Consider the following 16,950-nt stretch of genomic DNA (forward strand, 5'->3'; position numbering starts at 1 on the left):
TCATTCTTTGGCCTGAGATCTGATTTAGGAAGCATGAACACAATTTCTAAGCTATAAGAGGAGACTACTAACTGTTTTCATCTCTCTATAAATGTTATATGCCATCAGCATAGATAATTAAAATCTGAGCATATAAAATTGTAGAATTTTGCAATTTCACAGAGACAGTGATAAGGTTTACCAGGCACTGAGAAGAGGGGAGAAGAGTAAGGAGGAATTACTGCTTAATGGGTACAGAGTTTCTAATTAGAGTGATGGAAATGTTTAGAAATAGTGGTGATGGTTGTACAGCACTGTGAAAGTAATTAACACAAGTGAACTGTACATTTAAAATGATTAAAATGGTAAATTTTAAGTCATATATACTTTATGGTAACATGATAAAAATTTTGAACATCTATGTTTTCTAACTTTCTCAGACTAATGAAGAGAAATTGTAATAGTTTAGAATTATATTTTCTTCACTTGAAAAGTTCACTAATTTTGTACTCTAATAAAAAATGGTATACAAATATCCAAGTAAGGTTTCCTTCCCCAAAGTGCAAACTGGAAAACTGGAAATATAGCTGAAGAAAAACAGAAAAAAAACAATCAAAACCAACTTCTTACTTTAATTGGTTCAGGCTGCATCACAGGTGCAGGCATAGCAATGGCACTTGGAGTGTAAACCTGGTGATATGTTGCTTGAACTCCATGATCAGAATAAGGCTATTATAAAAAGAAGAAACAAAAGAATGTATTTCCTTGCATTTATTAATTCAAAATATCTATTAAATATTTGCAATGTATTAACAATTTTACTATACAATGGGAAATGCAGATAAAAACAAATTCCCTGTTTAAGTAACTTATAGTATGATTCAGTCAAAATTCCTTATGGAAAAGAAACATTTCATTTTGCTAATGAATGTTAGGGAGGGTGATCAGAGAGTTTCCTAGTAGAGTTGATGACTGAACTTGAAGAATTAGGGAAAGAGGCTGAATGAGCAAAGGCACAGAGGCAAATACCATACCTCATTTGGGAGATCTTCCTAGGTTAGTATGGCCGAAAGGAAGATTATACACTAAGGGACAAAAAGGCATGGCTTAGAGCAGCAGGCAGGGGACAGATCATGTAAAGCTTGTCTAACAGATGGTGGTACCATGGAATACAAGGGAAGTTTAATATTTATGTAATGTTATGAAGGGGTTGGAGAGAAGGAGTTTTGTGGCATTTAAAGTTTGTAGTTTTTTAGGAACTCTAATAGAAGTGTACTGAGAAAGATGGAGCAAGCACTGTCCAATGGACATATATTATTTGAAGTTTTCCAGAAGCCATTTGAGAAAAGTAAAGATAATCAGGGATAACCAGCTTTTAATAATACATTTTATTTAAAAATATATTAAAAAATTATGTCATATCAAACTCAAATCAATGTAATTATTGGGGTTTATATTCTTTTTTTCATACCAAGTCTTCAAAACTTGGTGTGTATTTTACACTTACAATAGATCTCAATTTGTTGTTGTCATGTTTCAAGTGCTCAATTGCCACATGTGGCTAATGGCTTGTGTATTGAATAGTATAGTCTAAAACTCAGTGAGGTTTGTGCTAGAGACATCATAGTGAGTATAAAGGATGAAAGAATGGGAGACCAAATACAAAATCATGGGGAATATAAGATCAGAGAAATAATAGGATGCAAAAGGATTGCTAGAAGAGAGCAGTAGCACAGAAACTAAGGGAAGGAGGGATTTAACTGAGTATATGTGATGGCTGAGAAGTAAAGTAAGATTAAGGGAAGTATTTGGCAAGTAAGAAGTCATTGAGGACCTTTATCAAAGCAGCTTCAGCAGATGAGGGGTGAATAGGTAGTGGAGTAGTTAAAAAAACTGTTGTAGACTACTTTTTCAAGAAGGTTGGCTTTGAAAGGTAGAAGAGAATTAGGGTATTGGTAGGGGTGTGTGTGTCACAGGATAATAATGGTCTCTTACAAGATTCTAGGCACTCATCTTACATGTTAAAGTGATCATATTAAGTGTGTAATTGATCATATAGACAGGATTAAGTGTCAAAGGGATAAATAAGAACAAATGTCTGGTAATAATAGATAGAATTAAAAAGGAGCAAGTGTTCCAACATGGGAAGCAGTCTACACAGCAGAATTATAGAATGATAAACGCCCTAAATAGGACTCTGACCTCAGACTTAGCCCTTAAGGCATTTGGATCTGGCTGAAAAGCCCATGAGAGCATTTCAGGCATCAAAAGCCACGACATTGTGGCAAAAAATGTTCTACATGAAGGATCTCTGTGAGTGAGACCCCAGTGGAAAGAAGGGGCCATCAAAGAAGGATGTACTTTTCTCTGAAGGGAGGAGAGAACTTCCACTTTAAGGCTTATGGCCTTGTCTAAATACTGATGGAGTTTATGGATTCAAAAGGCCTCCATAGCCTAGTCAGCTTGTGTCACGAGCCTCGGTGGTCAGCTCCAGTCATTGTGGCCATTTGGGGAGTGAATCAGTGGATGGAAGACCTCTCTCTCTCTCTGCCTCCCCTTCTCTCTGTAACTCTGACTTTCAAATAAATAAATCAATCTTTAAAAAAAAATCACTGAAATAAGTGAGTGTAGATGTTAACATATATTTTTAAGGAAAACTGACTATAATACTTACAAAAAGTACTGTAGTTTTTTTTTTTTTAATTAAGAATAATTTTAGAGGCAGAGAGAGAGAGAGAGAATGAGCAAGTGACAGCGAGCTAGCTCTCATCCCTTGGTTAATTCCAAATACCTACAGTGGCTCTAGCATGGGCCAGAAAGGCTGGCACATAGTCAGGGCTGGGAATGCAATCTAGGTCTCCTTCATGGGTGGCAGGAAGCCAACTACTTGAGTCATCATTTCACCACTACCTCCCAGGTCGTTAGCAGCATTAGCAGCAGGCTGGAGTTAGGAGTAGAGCCAGGGAACAAACCCAGGCACTCTGATGTGGGACATGGTATTCTTAACTGGTGGACAAATGTCTACTTTCTTGAAGTTTTCAATTTTTTTAAAAAAAGATTTATTTATTCATTTGAAAGGCAGAGTTAGAGAGAGAGAGAGAGAGACAGAGACAGAGACAGAGAAAGAGAGTCTTCCACCCACTGGTTCCTTCCCCAAATGGCCACAATGGCAAGAACTGAGCTGATATGAAGTCAGGAGCCTCTTCTGGGTCTCCCACATGGGTACAGGGGCCCAAGAACTTGGGTCATCCTCCGCTGCTTTCCCAGGTGCATTAGCGGGGAGCTTGTTTGGAAGAGAAGCAGCCGGGATTAAAACTGGCACCCATATGGGATATGCTGGCATGCAGGTTGGAACTTTAACCCGCTGTGCCACAGAGCTGGCCCTGTGATTTTCAAATTTAGGTGGAAAAAAAAAAACACTTAAAGATTATAAACCTCCCTACTCTGTTCTTTAAATTATGTAGTGTTATGGTTTTTCTCCCCTAGGGTTTATGTGTTAGAAGCTTGGTTCCTGCTATAGTGATGTTAAGAGGTGGTGGTACCTTTAAGAGGTATGTCCTAGTAGATTTGTAGGTCACTGAGGATATGTACTTGAAAGGGATTCAGGTAGTTCTTATGAGAGGGTTGTTATAAGCCCGACTGTTTCCCAGCTTTTCTAGCAGGCATCTGATCTGGTCATATGATCTGACCTTCTTGCATGTGCTCTCACCATTTTGCTGCTGTCTGTCATGAGGTTCTCAACAGAGCCTACTTCTAGAACTGTGAGTTAAATAAGCTTCTTTTCTCTATACAATTACCCAGCCTCAGAAATTTCATTATAGCAGCAGAAAACTAATGTAATTGGTCAGACTGTATCTTCTACCAAAAACAATATTAAAATAAGATCATGCAAATATTTCTAGGGAAACACCATTAAAAAGTGTAAATTATGACAATAATGAGCATACTTTCAGAAAATCTCATTAGATTCCACTAATATGCCCTGATAATAAGTTTCTGATGTCAAGAATGAAGAATATGGTATAAAGCTGAAAGTATATTCTGGCTAAATATCTAATGTATAAATAAATGCTTTATCTTATTAGAAAGAAAGAATTAAAAATTCCATCATAAATTAAATAATAAAATGCCCATAATTCCTAAGCCACAAAAAATGTAGAATGTCATCCAAGAGCTGAGCAATTTGGACCAATATGAGGATTCTAAGTATCTTCAGATATCAGGGAAGATAAAGATTTCACTAGAGGTTTATGTTCTGAAAGAGCTATTCAAAGTTTCCTTAAGTCTTTAGTGTAGAAGAAAGGTCACCTTAAGGGAATGGTCACATCAAGGGAATATTTCTGTAGTGATTCAATTTCACACCGCTTAGTAAGAAGGGAGGTGAGTTGAAGGAGAAATCATGTGTATACCATTTCTGTTGTCTAATATCTAGCCTTCTAGCTGAGGAACACTGCTGGAGGTGAAGTTGAGTGAGCAAAAGTAGCAATAACGACATCTATATGTAGATAAAAAAGGATTTTACTAGGAATCAAAATGATTTCCAATGAGGAGTATGTGGAGAAAAGGACCTTTGTACACTACTGTGAATGTAAATTAGCACAGTTATTTTGGAAAACAGTATGTAGCTTTCTAAAAAAATGATTACCACATGATCCAATAATCCCAATATTGAGTATATATACAAAGGAAATTATATCAGTATGTCATTACAGCATTATTCACAATAGCTAAGATATGGAATCAACCTTAGTATCTATCAATAGATGAATGGATTGAAATCAGAATTCATGTTGCTCTGACAGGATCTCTTTTCAAATTGATTTCTTTTTTAAAAATTTATTTGAAAAGCAGAGTTAGAGGGAGAGAAGGAGAGAAGGAGAGATAGAGAGATAGAGATAGAGAGAGAGAGAGAAAGAGAGAGAGAGAGACTTCCATCCGCTTGTTCACTTCCCAGTTGGCTGCAACGGCTGAAGCTGGGAGCCAGGAGCTTTGCTGGGGTCTCCCATGCAGGCCCAGGGGCCCAAGGACCTGGGCCATCTTCTATTGCTTTCCCTGGCCATAGCAGAGAGCTGGATCAGAAGTGGAGCAGCTGGGACTTGAACTGACACCCATATGGAATGCTGGCACAGCAGGCGACAGCTTTACCTGCTATGCCACAGTGCTAGCCCCAGGAATATATATATATATATATTTAATATTTATTTATTTGAAAGTCACAGTTACACAGATAGAGGGAGAGACAGACAGAGATTTTTTTTTGACAGGCAGAGTTAGACAGTGAGAGAGAGACAGAGAGAGAGTTATAGAGAGACAGAGAAAGGTCTTCCTTCTGTTGGTTCACTCCCCTAATGGCCACTATGGCCGGTGCTGCGCCAATCTGAAGCCAAGAGCCAGGTGCTTCCTCCCAGTATCCCATGCGGGTGCAGGGACCCAAGCACTTGGGCCATCCTCCACTGCCCTCCCGGGCCACAGCAGAGAGCTGGACTGGAAGAGGAGCAACCGGGACTAGAACCCAGGGTGCCGGCGCCACAGGCGGAGGATTAGCCAAGTGAGACACAACACTGGCCAGAGAGATCTTTTATCTGATGGTTCACTCCCCAAATGGTCACAATGGCTGGGGCTGGCCAGGATGAAGCCAGGAGCTAGGAGCTTCCTCTGGGTCCTTAAGTGGGTGGCAGAGGCCCAAGTTACATGGGCCATCTTCTGCTGCTTTCCCAGGCTGTTGGCGGAGATCTGGGTTGGAAGTGGAACAGCCAGGACTCAAGCTGGCGCCCATATAGGATGCCGGCCTTGCAGGCATTGGCTTTACCTGCTATTATACAAATGCTGGCCCCAGGAATATAATTTAAAGATGCTGATGATTATACTTACAATTTGTAGTTATAAAATACATCTGATTTATATTTTTGCAGGAAGTTTTAAAAAATAATTTTCCTTCTTTGGCCTTATTATCTTTTTCAATATATTATTTCAGAATAGTTTTAAATATATAAAATTGTGAAGTAGTAGTATAAAGAGTTCTCATAAATCCTACACCACCCTTTTCCAATTAACATCTCATATTAGTATATTTATCACAATTAATGAACCATATTCAGCTTTATCTAGCATTTTTTTTAAGATTTGATTTATTTATTTGGGAGATAGAGTTACAGACAGTGAGAGATAGAGAGAAAGGTCTTCTGTCCGCTGGTTCACTCTCCAAATGGCCACAACGGCCAGAGCTGTGCCAATCCGAAGCCAGGAGCAGGTGCGTCTTCCCGGTCTCCTACATGGTTGCAGGGGCCCAAGGACTTGGGCCATCTTCTGTTGCTTTCCCAGGCCATAGCAGAGAATTGGATTGGAAGAGGAGCAACTAGGCCTAGAACCGGCGCCCTTATGGAATGCTGGCGCCGTAGGCGGAGGATTAACCTACTGCGCCATGGTGCCGGCCACCTCTAGTATTTTGTATCCAAACTTCTACTATTGTTTCCACCCCTTCTAGGTTCAAGTAAGTAATAATCTGTGTTCAGATCAGATTGAGTGGGTTTTTTTTTTTAATATTTATTTATGGCCGGCGCCGCGGCTCAATAGGCTAATCCTCTGCCTGTGATGCCGGCACCCCGGGTTCTAGTCCCGGTTGGGGTGCCAGTTCTGTCCTAGTTGCTCCTCTTCCAGTCCAGCTCTCTGCTGTGGCCCAGGAGTGCAGTGGAGGATGGCCCAAGTCCTTGGGCCCTGTACCTGCATGGGAGACCAGGAGAAGCACCTGGCTCCTGGCTTCAGATCAGCACGGTGCACCGGCTGCAGCGGCCATTTGGGGGTGAACCAACGGAAAAGGAAGACCTTTCTCTCTGTCTCTCTCTCACTGTCCACTCTGCCTGTCAAAAAAATATATTTATTTATTTGAAAGGCAGTTACAGAGAGGGTGAAGGAGAGGCAGAGAGAGAGAGAGAGAGAGAGAGAGAGAGAGAGAAAGAATATGTCTTCCCTCTGCTGGTCACTACCCCAAATGGTTCCAACAGCCAGAGTTGATCCAAGCCAAAGCCAGGAGCCAGGAGCTTCATCTCCTGTGGTGCAGGGGATGTGGGTGCAGGGGACCAAGCAGTTGGGCCATCCTCCACTGCTGTCCCAGGCACATTAGCTGGGAGTTGGATCACAAGTGAAGCAGCCAGGACTCGAACTGGCGCCCACATGGGATGCTGGATGCTAGTGTTGCAGGCGGCAGCTTTACCCACTATGCCGTGGTGCTGGCACCAAGTGGGTATTCTTTTTTTTTAGCTCCCACATAGGAAGAATACGAAGTACTTGTTTTTCTGTGTCTGGCTTATTTCTTTCAAAATGACTTCCTTCAGTTTCATCCATTTTACCGTGAACAACAGGATTTCCTTCTATTTTTAAGAACTGAATAATATTCCATTATATATATATATATATAATATATATATATAACATTTTAAAAATCCATTCACCTGATGATGGACACCTTGGTCGATTCCATATTTTGGCTATTGTAAACAGTGCTGCAATAAACATGGTGGAGCAAGTATCTCTTTGATACAATGCTTTTATATCTTTTGGATTTATATGTCAGAATGGCTATTATCAAAAAGACAGAAAGTAACAAATGCTGGTGAGCATGTGGAGAAAGGGGAACTCTAATACAGTGTTGGCTTAATTAATATACACTTTTATCTGACAGAATGTTAGTAACAATATAGACAGGCAAAACATTTGATGTATTACTATTTCAGGGAGATTGACTCAGGGCTTAGCCTAGCAGAGTGAACAGTTGATTTGTGTAATGGTTTAGAACTAGTTAGTGAAGAAATCTAAGATGAGGAATTCTTAGATATGAAAGAGATGTGAATGATGAAGCAATTTCAATGAAGGTCTCGAACAAATTAAAAAATGTTAATATGAGGCAGTTATAGATCAATTACTTTAAAGCTAACACATACCTCTGGAACTGAAGCTTCCATCAGAGACAGTGGAGGAGGAACACATCCACCGTCTTGTGCAATTTCAACTGGTTGATAAATAACCTCAGAAGGTTGCAGGTATAAGAATGGAGTAGAAGAGGCCGGAGACTAAAACACAAAACCGTATTTCTGATTCTAATATGATTAGTTATAAATGACTTACCAAACAGATGAAAGAAATAGTTGTTTCATATTTTTTTAAAACTCCTTCTCAGGGATAGCCTAGAAGTATCTTAGCAATAGACTAGGAACCTTGGGTTGTTATAAATTACAAATGTGTAAATTTCATTAAAGAATGTTATTATTGGTTAAGTTCTGAAAATTCTTAATGTCTCAGAACTTCATAAATAAACTCAGATAATAATTGTGGATATATTATCAGCACTAAAGGTTATAAGAATATGCTATATAGTATTTAAATTGGTATAAATGCCAACTATTAGCTTTGTGACATCCCACAGAAATGGATAATGTCATTAAACAATTTTTTATTGTTATACTATTTGTTATTAAAAGTTGGAAAACAATACTTTAGAAGCAGAAATCAAACAGAAGCAAACTCCGAAGTGAAGTTAAAAGAATGCTATATTTTCCAATAAAATGTAATTTTTCATATTTACAGAGCACTTACTTATTCATTAAATGTTTCACTTAGATGATTTCATTTGATTTTCATAAAAATCATGTTAGGAAACTTACAAAGGTATAGTATCCTTATGTGTATTGCACAAATGAGGAAAAAGAGAACACAGTGATTGAATGAATTGTCAAGAGGATCACAGTTAAACCTAGGTCTCAAACCTAGCTGTCCTGACTTCGGTATTCATGCAGTCTTCAGAATACAACTGAAAAAGGATCTCAGAATGGATATTGAAAGTTATTATTTGGCCGGCGCCGCGGCTCACTAGGCTAATCCTCCGCCTTGCGGTGCCGGCACACCGGGTTCTAGTCCCGGTCGGGGCACCAATCCTGTCCCGGTTGCCCCTCTTCCAGGCCAGCTCTCTGCTGTGGCCCCGGGAGTGCAGTGGAGGATGACCCAAGTCCTTGGGCCCTGCACCCCATGGGAAACCAGGATAAGCACCTGGCTCCTGCCATCGGATCGGCGCCGTGCGCCGGCCGCAGCACACTACCACGGCAGCCATTGGAGGGTGAACCAACGGCAAAAAAGGAAGATCTTTCTCTCTGTCTCTCTCTCACTGTCCACTCTGCCTGTCAAAAAAAAAAAAAGAAAAAAGAAAGTTATTATTTACCTGAGGAACACCCCACTGCCACTGTCCTGGTAGACACTGTGCAGGGGCCTAAAATGGAAAACAAATAAACAAAAACAAATTAACAAATTAACAACAAAAACCCACTGAGGTTATAAACAAGCCTTAAAACTGAATGTCTACATATGAAAGAATGAAGATGGATCGTCAATCCTATACAAAAATTAAGTCATATACAAAATTAATTCAAAACGGATCAGAGACCTAGATAATATATTATAAAACTCTACAAAGAAAATATAGGTATAGATCTTGATGACCTTGAATTAGGCAATGTTTTTAAAATTACAACATAAAGTATAAGCAAAAAGCAACAAAGTGAAAAAATAAACTGGACCCCATAAAAATCTTTTCAAAACTTTTATTTTGCAAAGGACACCATTAAGGGAATGAAAATACAACCCATATCATTGGAGAAAATATTTACAAATCATGTACCTGATAAAGAATTTGAGAAAATATTTACAAATCAATCATCTGAGAGGGAACTTGACATTAAGAATATATAGGGGCTGGCACTGTGGTGCAGCAGGTTAAGCCCTGGTCTGAAATGCCAGCATCATTTATGGGTGCTAGTTCTAGTCCCGGCTGCTCCTCTTCTGATCCAGCTCTCTGTTATGGCCTGGGGAAGCAGTAGAAGATGGCTCAAGTCCTTGGGCTCCTGTACCCACATGGGAGTCCTGGAAGAAGCTCCTGGCTCCTGGTTTTGGATTGGTGCAGCTCTGGCTGTTGCGGCCATCTGGGGAGTGAACCAGCAGATGGAAGACCTCTCTCTCTGTCTCTGCCTTTGCCTCTCTGTAACTCTGACTTTCAAATAAACAAGTAAATCTTAAATTTATTTTATTTATTTGGAAGACGGAGAGTTATAGAGAGAGGTAGAGACTCAATAATAAAAAGGGTGTTCACTGAGCATCTCTGTGCATGTAGGCAGATGGTTAAGCAGATGCCCAAGCCAGTGTTGTTTGTGTATAGATAACACCTGTCATTAACTGATTGCAGGAGCAGTTTTCAGAAAACTTATAACTCATCAAATCATTTCAGGTAACTGGAGGATAGACATCCATGCCCACCTATCATATAGGAAACTCACTTTGCACCCCTGACTATTGGGGGCAGGACTGTAGGAGGTGGCATGGTATTCCCATGAGTCACATGGCCCAGCAGATTACCAAAGAGAACTTTACTATGGTTGATTACATAGCATGTACAGATAAAAGCAATCTAGGACATTTGAATATAGAAAGTAGTCAAGTTAAAAATTGCAAAGCTAAAATTGAACTATTTGGGAGCTACAATCCACAAAATAACTTATTATGTACTGAAGATCCCTATTATGGGAATGGCTTGAACTTTGAGACAGTGTACCAGCAGTGAGTCAGGTGCTGCAGGGCCTTCCTGGAGAAAGCCTGCTGGGACTCGATAGGCCCTGTGGGCTACTGTGTACTGAAATGTCATGATGTTCCCTAGGCCCCACTTGTGTCTTCAGTTGACTGTTTCTTTTAAAATAACTGTTGATGGAAATTAGCTGTATATGTAAAAGAATAAATAAAAAGTATTCTCAGAGCAGTTGAAACTTCTACTCTGCCCCAGCTACAAAAATAGTGGAAGAATCACCATATAGAAAACAAAGCAGACCACAATGAGTAGAGTGTCTTGAAGACCCAGGTCAGCAGCTGAGCCTTTGCAGTGTTGATAGAATGGCCTCCTCAGTGTGTGCATGTGGGTGGGATGCTGATACAGGATGGGGTGCACTCTGCTTGCCTCATGACCTCTTTCCTTGGCCTACAGCCTTTTATAGAATTGCAATAGACTCCTTCATAGGAGCACACAGTCCAGATTAGAAATAATTTAATTCACATGCCCACAGTGCAGGCGAATATATTTAAAAGATAGAAAAGAGAGAAATTGTTATGGAATTAGCACTTCTAACAGTTGTTGATTTTTGTTTAGTTTATTTCAAGAGGAAGTCAGCTTATTTCCTCTCTTTTGAGCCACTCTGTCTCTGAAATTTTAATTATATCCAGAAAGAAGTATACTTGCATTCTGGCTTATCTTACAGTCAGTTGACAAATATATCTGCTTTTATTTGCACATGTAAACCAAATGTCAAATATAAATTGGCTTAGGTGAGAAAATCTAATTTAAAAAGTTGGAAAAAGTTCTATTATGTTGGTGTACTTAAGTATTCGTATTTTTTAAGAAAAAACTTTTTTTTTTTTTTATTTGACAGAGTTAGACAGTGAGAGAGAGAGAGAAAGAGAGAGAGAGAGAGACAGAAAGGTCTTCCTTCCATTGGTTCACTCCCCAAATGGCTGCTATGGCTGGCGTTGCGCCGATCCGAAGCCAGGAGCCAGGTGCTTCTTCCTGTCTCCCATGTGGGTGCAGGAGCCCAAGCACTTGGGCCATCCTTCAGTGCCTTCCCGGGCCACAGCAGAGAGCTGGACTGGAAGAGGAGCAACTGGGACTAGAACCCAGTGCCCATATGGGATGCTGGCGCTGCAGGTGGAGGATTAACCAAGTGAGCCACAGAGCAGGCCCCAAGTATTGCTATGTTAATAAGTATTCTTTCATTAGCATTCAAGAAATTTATAGGAAATTAGGTAATTTTTGTATACCTTCAGATAACAAATCCCAAAATGTATATGGTTGTATGTCAGAAAAGATTGTTTTCAAAATAAAGCAGGGAGCTAAAAAAATACAACTGAGATACAAAAAAAATTTAAAAAGACAAGTAAACCAAATTAAATATGGGCAAATGAGGGGTGGGTGCTGTGGCACAGTGGTTTAAGCTGCTGCGTGGGATGCCAAGCCCCATACTGGAGTGCCCCTGATGGGGTCCTGCCTCTTCTTCTGATCCAACTTCTTGTTAATGCGCCTGGGAGGAAGCAGACAAAAACCCAACTACTTGGGTTCCTGTGACCCATGTAGATGACCATTATAGAGTCTCTGGCTCCTGGTTTCACTCTGGCCCAACCCTATCTATTGTCTGTTGTGGGCATTTGGAGGATGAACTAGGAATGGAAGATTGATCTTTCTCTCTCCTTCTCTCTTTCTCATTTTGCCTTTCAAATAAACAAGCAAATAAAACAAACAAAAAAAATGGGCAAAAATGATGTGGCCAAAAAGCACATAAAAAAATGCTGAACATCATTAACCTTCAGGGAAATATAAATCAAAACTACAATGTATTACTGCTTCATATCCACTAGGATGGCTATAATAAAATGAGCAGATGTTAACAAGTGTTGGAAGGATGTGGGTAAATTAGAACCCTCATTATATACTGCTGGGAATGTAAAATGGCTCAGCTCTTTTGGAAAACAGCCTGACACTTGCTTAAAAATTTGAATACAGAGTTACACACGACCCAGCAGAGTTGTAAGACGTAAGAGAAATGAAAAAATATGTCCACAAAAACGTATACAACAATGCTCATTATAGTATTAATTACAGTATTATTCATAAAAGCATCAAAGCGGAAAAACTCAAGTGGCCCATCAAATGATGAATAGATAAACAAAATGTATATTCATAAAGGGTATTATTCAGGAATAAAGTATTGACACACATACCACCACATGAATAAATTTTGAAAACATTATGCTGGGTGAAAGAAACCAGTCACAAAAGACCACAGATTACATGATTCTCTTTATATCAAATGCTCAGAATAGACAAATCTAGAAAGACAGAGAAGGAAATTACTATTTGCTCAGGTCAGGACTGAGAAGAGGGGAGAGATTACTAATAGGTAAGCTTTTTTTGGAAGAATATGATTAAAATGTTCTAAAACTGACATGTGGTAACACAACTCTGAATTTAATGAAAACTACTCAGCTGTGTACTTTTATAGGTGAACTGTACAACAGCTGGATTATATTCAAATAAATCCACTCATAAAAGAAGAGGGTCAATTTATTTAAGGGACTAACTATAAAATTAAAACACAAAATATCTTTTGCCTCTTAAGATAGTTGTATACTTAGTAACTGACATTTTATTCTTCCTGTATTATTTTCAATAGTTTTTTTTATTATTAAAGTCATAAAACAGAAAAAAGAATAAGATGACATTCTGGATATATCATCTAAATTAAATCCCTTAAATTTAATACTCCTTCAATTGATAAAGGATGATATTATTATAGGTGGCCAAAATCATGTGAAGTCTATGTTCTATATAATGTATAGTCTATTAAGAAAATATTTTAATAAAAATCTAAAAGAAATGATTGATAAGTAGTTTTGCTAGAAAAATGAAATTGCTATCTACCTATGAAGTGAGAAATAATATGAAGAGGCTAAACACTGATTAAACAATGCATTACTTGGCCAGTGCTGTGGCTCAATAGGCTAATCCTCTGCCTGCAGCAATGGCACCCCAGGTTTTAGTGCCAGTTGGGGTGCCAGATTCTGTCCCAGTTGCTCCTCTTCCAGGCCAGCTCTCTGCTGTGGCCCGGGAAGGCAGTGGAGGATGGCCCAAGTGCTTGGGCCCTGCACCTGCATGGGAGACCAGGAGGAAGCACCTGGCTCCTGGCTTCGGATCGGTGCAGCGCGCGGGCCGTTGCAGCCATTTGGGGGGTGAACCAACGGAAGGAAGACCTTTCTCTCTTTGTCTCTCTCACTGTCTAACTCTGCCTGTCAAAAAACCCCCAAAGAAACAAAAAAACAACTATGCATTACCTGTTTTGACTCACAAAAGCTGATGAACTAATCAATCTTAGAAATTGTTAAAAAAAAAAAAAAACCAGCAAAGGAAAAACTCTCATGAAAGTGGGAGTTTTAAGGGTAAATAATAATGAATTTGTAACTGGAAGAAAATATGTGAATATAACAGCTTTTTTAAAAAAGATTTATTTGAAAGAGTTATACATATATAGAGAGATCTTCCACCTGCTGGTTCACTCCCCAAATGGTCACCACAGCCAGGGCTGGGCTAGGCCAAATCCAGAAGCCAGGAGCTTCATTTGGGTCTCCCATGTAGTTGGCAAGGGCTCAAGTACTTGGGCCATCCTCTCCTACTTTCCAAGGTTGTTAGCAGGGAGCTGGATTGGAAGTGGAGCAGCTGGGACTTGAATCTGTGCCCTTAGGGGAAGCTGACACTGCAGACAGTAGCTTAAGCTGCTATGCCACAGCACCAGTCCCGATATAATACGTTATTAAAAACCTTGAAAAATTTTACTTATTTGTAAGGCAGAGAGGCAGAGACAGAGATTTTCCTATCTGCTGATTCACTCCCCAAATGCGCCCAATAGCCAGGCCTGGTCTGGGTTAAAGCTAGGAGCAGCAACTCAATCCAGGTTTCTCAAATAGGTGGCAGGAACCCAAATAACTGAGCCATCATCTGCTGCTTCCCAGGGTGTGCATTGGCAGAAAGCTGGAATAGGGAGCAGAACCGAGACTCACATATATGCATTCTGATATGGCATATGAGCATTCCAAATACTTGCCCTGAAATAATATCCTGCATTACAAAATGATATGCTACAAATTGATACTAAAATCTTTCTTCAGTATACTAGGTAATATACCTTCAATTTTATAATTTGTGCCAAACAAAAAACCAGAGTAGGCCGGCGCCATGGCTCACTAGGCTAATCCTCTGCCTGCGGCACCGGCACCCTGGGTTCTAGTCCTGGTTGGGGCGCCGGATTCTGTCCCAGTTGCTCCTCTTCCAGTCCAGCTCTCTGCTGTGGCCCGGGAGTGCAGTGGAGGATGGCTCAGGTCCTTAGGCCCTGCACCCGCATGGGAGACCAGGGGGAGTGCCTGGCTCCTGGCTTCGGATCGGCGCAGCATGTCAGTGGCCACTTGGGGGGTGAACTAATGGAAAAGGAAGACCTTTCTCTCTGTCTCTCTCTCTCTCACTGTCTAGCTCTGCCTGTCAAATAATAAAAAATAAATAAATAAAAAGAGTAAAAGTATAAAAGTTAAATTCAGTAGAAACTTTCCAAAATACTTCTGAGATGTCAGGTGAGCTACAGATGTATATATAATCAATGAAAGAAGAGCTAGATTCAATAAGACACAAGCAGAAAACAACTTTATTCTTTTTTGTTCTTGACACTTTAAAAGCACTGTGTTGAGCTGTTCTTCCCTGTCCTCAGATTAAAAACTAGAATAGATCAATTTTTTAGGTTTGGCAGATTCCAAATGCTGGCTATCTAGGTTACTTCACTAGATTCCTCCATGTTCTTCTTGCTGGGAACTTTTTATTTTTAACAATTTTTGATTAACATGTAATACATATTCATTTTTGTGGGGTACAGTAATATCTGAGTGAAGTGATCAAATCAACTAGTTAGCACATCTATTTCCTTTCTTCTTTATGGTTGGAGCGTTACAGCACCTCTCTTCTAGTTCTTCATAAACTGGATATATAATATGATATTGTAAACTAGTCAACCCCCTGTTCTGTGGAACACTAGATAGACTCTTTCCATCTGTGTTTTAGTATCTGTTATCTAACCTCTGTCCTTTCTCCCCTCACAAATCCCAGCCTCTAGTAATCACTATTCTCACAGATTTCTTTCTGCTTCCATATATAATAGTGCTTGAAAAGTGTGAAAAATAGAATTAAAAATAAGTTTATTTTGAAAATATTTTGAAATCCATACATATGAAGAGTCTTCCAAAATTTTATGGAAAATGTGTAGTTCATGAAAAAGCTATGATTGCATTTCAAATCTTTTTGCACAATAATAAATACTTTATAATTCTATTTTTCTATGAAATTCTTGAAGTATTCAGTATGTGATGTTTATTTTTCTGCATTTGCTGATTTTTGTTAACATATTCTAGTTCTATCCACTTTGCTCCAAATGATACTTTCCTTTTTATGGCCGTATAATGACAATTATGAAACAATGATTAAAAAAAATAAGGGGCTGGCATTGTGGTGTAGTGAACTAAGCTGCTGCCTGCAAAGCTGGCATTTCATATTGGAAAACAGGTTTGAGTCCTGGCAGCTCTGCTTCTGATCCAGCTCCCTGCTAATATACTGGGGAAGGCAGTGGAGGATGGCTCAAGGTAGTTGGGCCCCTGCCACCCAAGGAGGGCTGGATGGAGTTCAAGGCTCCTAGCTTAGGCCTGGACCAGCTCTGGCTATTTTGGCTATTTGGCGAGTGAAACAGTGGATGGAAGCTCTGTCTCTTTCTCTCCTTCTCCCTCTACCTATCATTTGGCCTTTCAAATAAATAAGTAAATATTTTTTAAAAAGAAAGATACAAAAAAAGGTCTCATATACATGGATTAGAAGAATTAATACTTTTTTTTTGACAGATAGAGTTAGACAGTGAGAGAGAGAGAGAGACAGAAAGGTCTTCCTTCCATTGGTTCACCCTCCAAATGGCTGCTATAGCCGGAATTACGCCGATCCGAAGCCAGGACCCATGTGCTTCCTCCTGGTCTCCCATGTGGGTGCAGGGGCCTAAGCACGCGGCCATCAACCACTGCCCTCCTGGGCCACAGCAGAGAGCTGGACTGGAAGAGGAGCAGCCGGGACTAGAACCCGGCGCCCATATGGGATGCCAGCACTGCAGGCAGAGGATTAACCAAGTGAGCCATGGTGCAGGCAAGAATGTCATTGGTATTATGATGGAAATTTCACAGAATTTATAAATCACTTTGGATAGTATGGAAATTTTAAAAGTATTAATTCTTGGGGGCTTCACCCACATGGGAGACCAGGAGGAAGCACCTGGCTCCTGGCTTCGGATCAGTGTAGTTCCAGCTGTAGCAGCCATTTGG

General features: G+C 39.9%; 1 protein-coding gene and 1 pseudogene across 2 annotated transcripts in view; one reads left to right on the plus strand and one right to left on the minus strand.

Moving 5' to 3' along the window:
- Positions 1-16,950, minus strand: part of BOLL (boule homolog, RNA binding protein) — a 69,813-nt gene that overhangs the window by 23,207 nt on the left and 29,656 nt on the right. Inside the window, exons 8-10 of one of the 2 annotated variants that reach the window (XM_062201282.1) lie at positions 9,188-9,235; positions 7,917-8,045; positions 610-708 (exon numbers count right to left, since the gene is read on the minus strand). In XM_062201282.1, coding sequence (XP_062057266.1) covers positions 610-708; positions 7,917-8,045; positions 9,188-9,235 — 276 coding nt within the window. Of the gene's footprint in view, positions 1-591; positions 709-7,916; positions 8,046-9,187; positions 9,236-16,950 lie in introns of those variants that run through there. The other variant, XM_062201292.1, reaches the window with a different exon arrangement.
- On the plus strand, positions 10,137-10,672 carry LOC133755956 (low molecular weight phosphotyrosine protein phosphatase-like; annotated as a pseudogene).

Source organism: Lepus europaeus, chromosome 1, assembly GCF_033115175.1.
Source record: "Lepus europaeus isolate LE1 chromosome 1, mLepTim1.pri, whole genome shotgun sequence".
In the NCBI taxonomy this organism is placed as follows: Eukaryota; Metazoa; Chordata; class Mammalia; order Lagomorpha; family Leporidae; genus Lepus; species Lepus europaeus.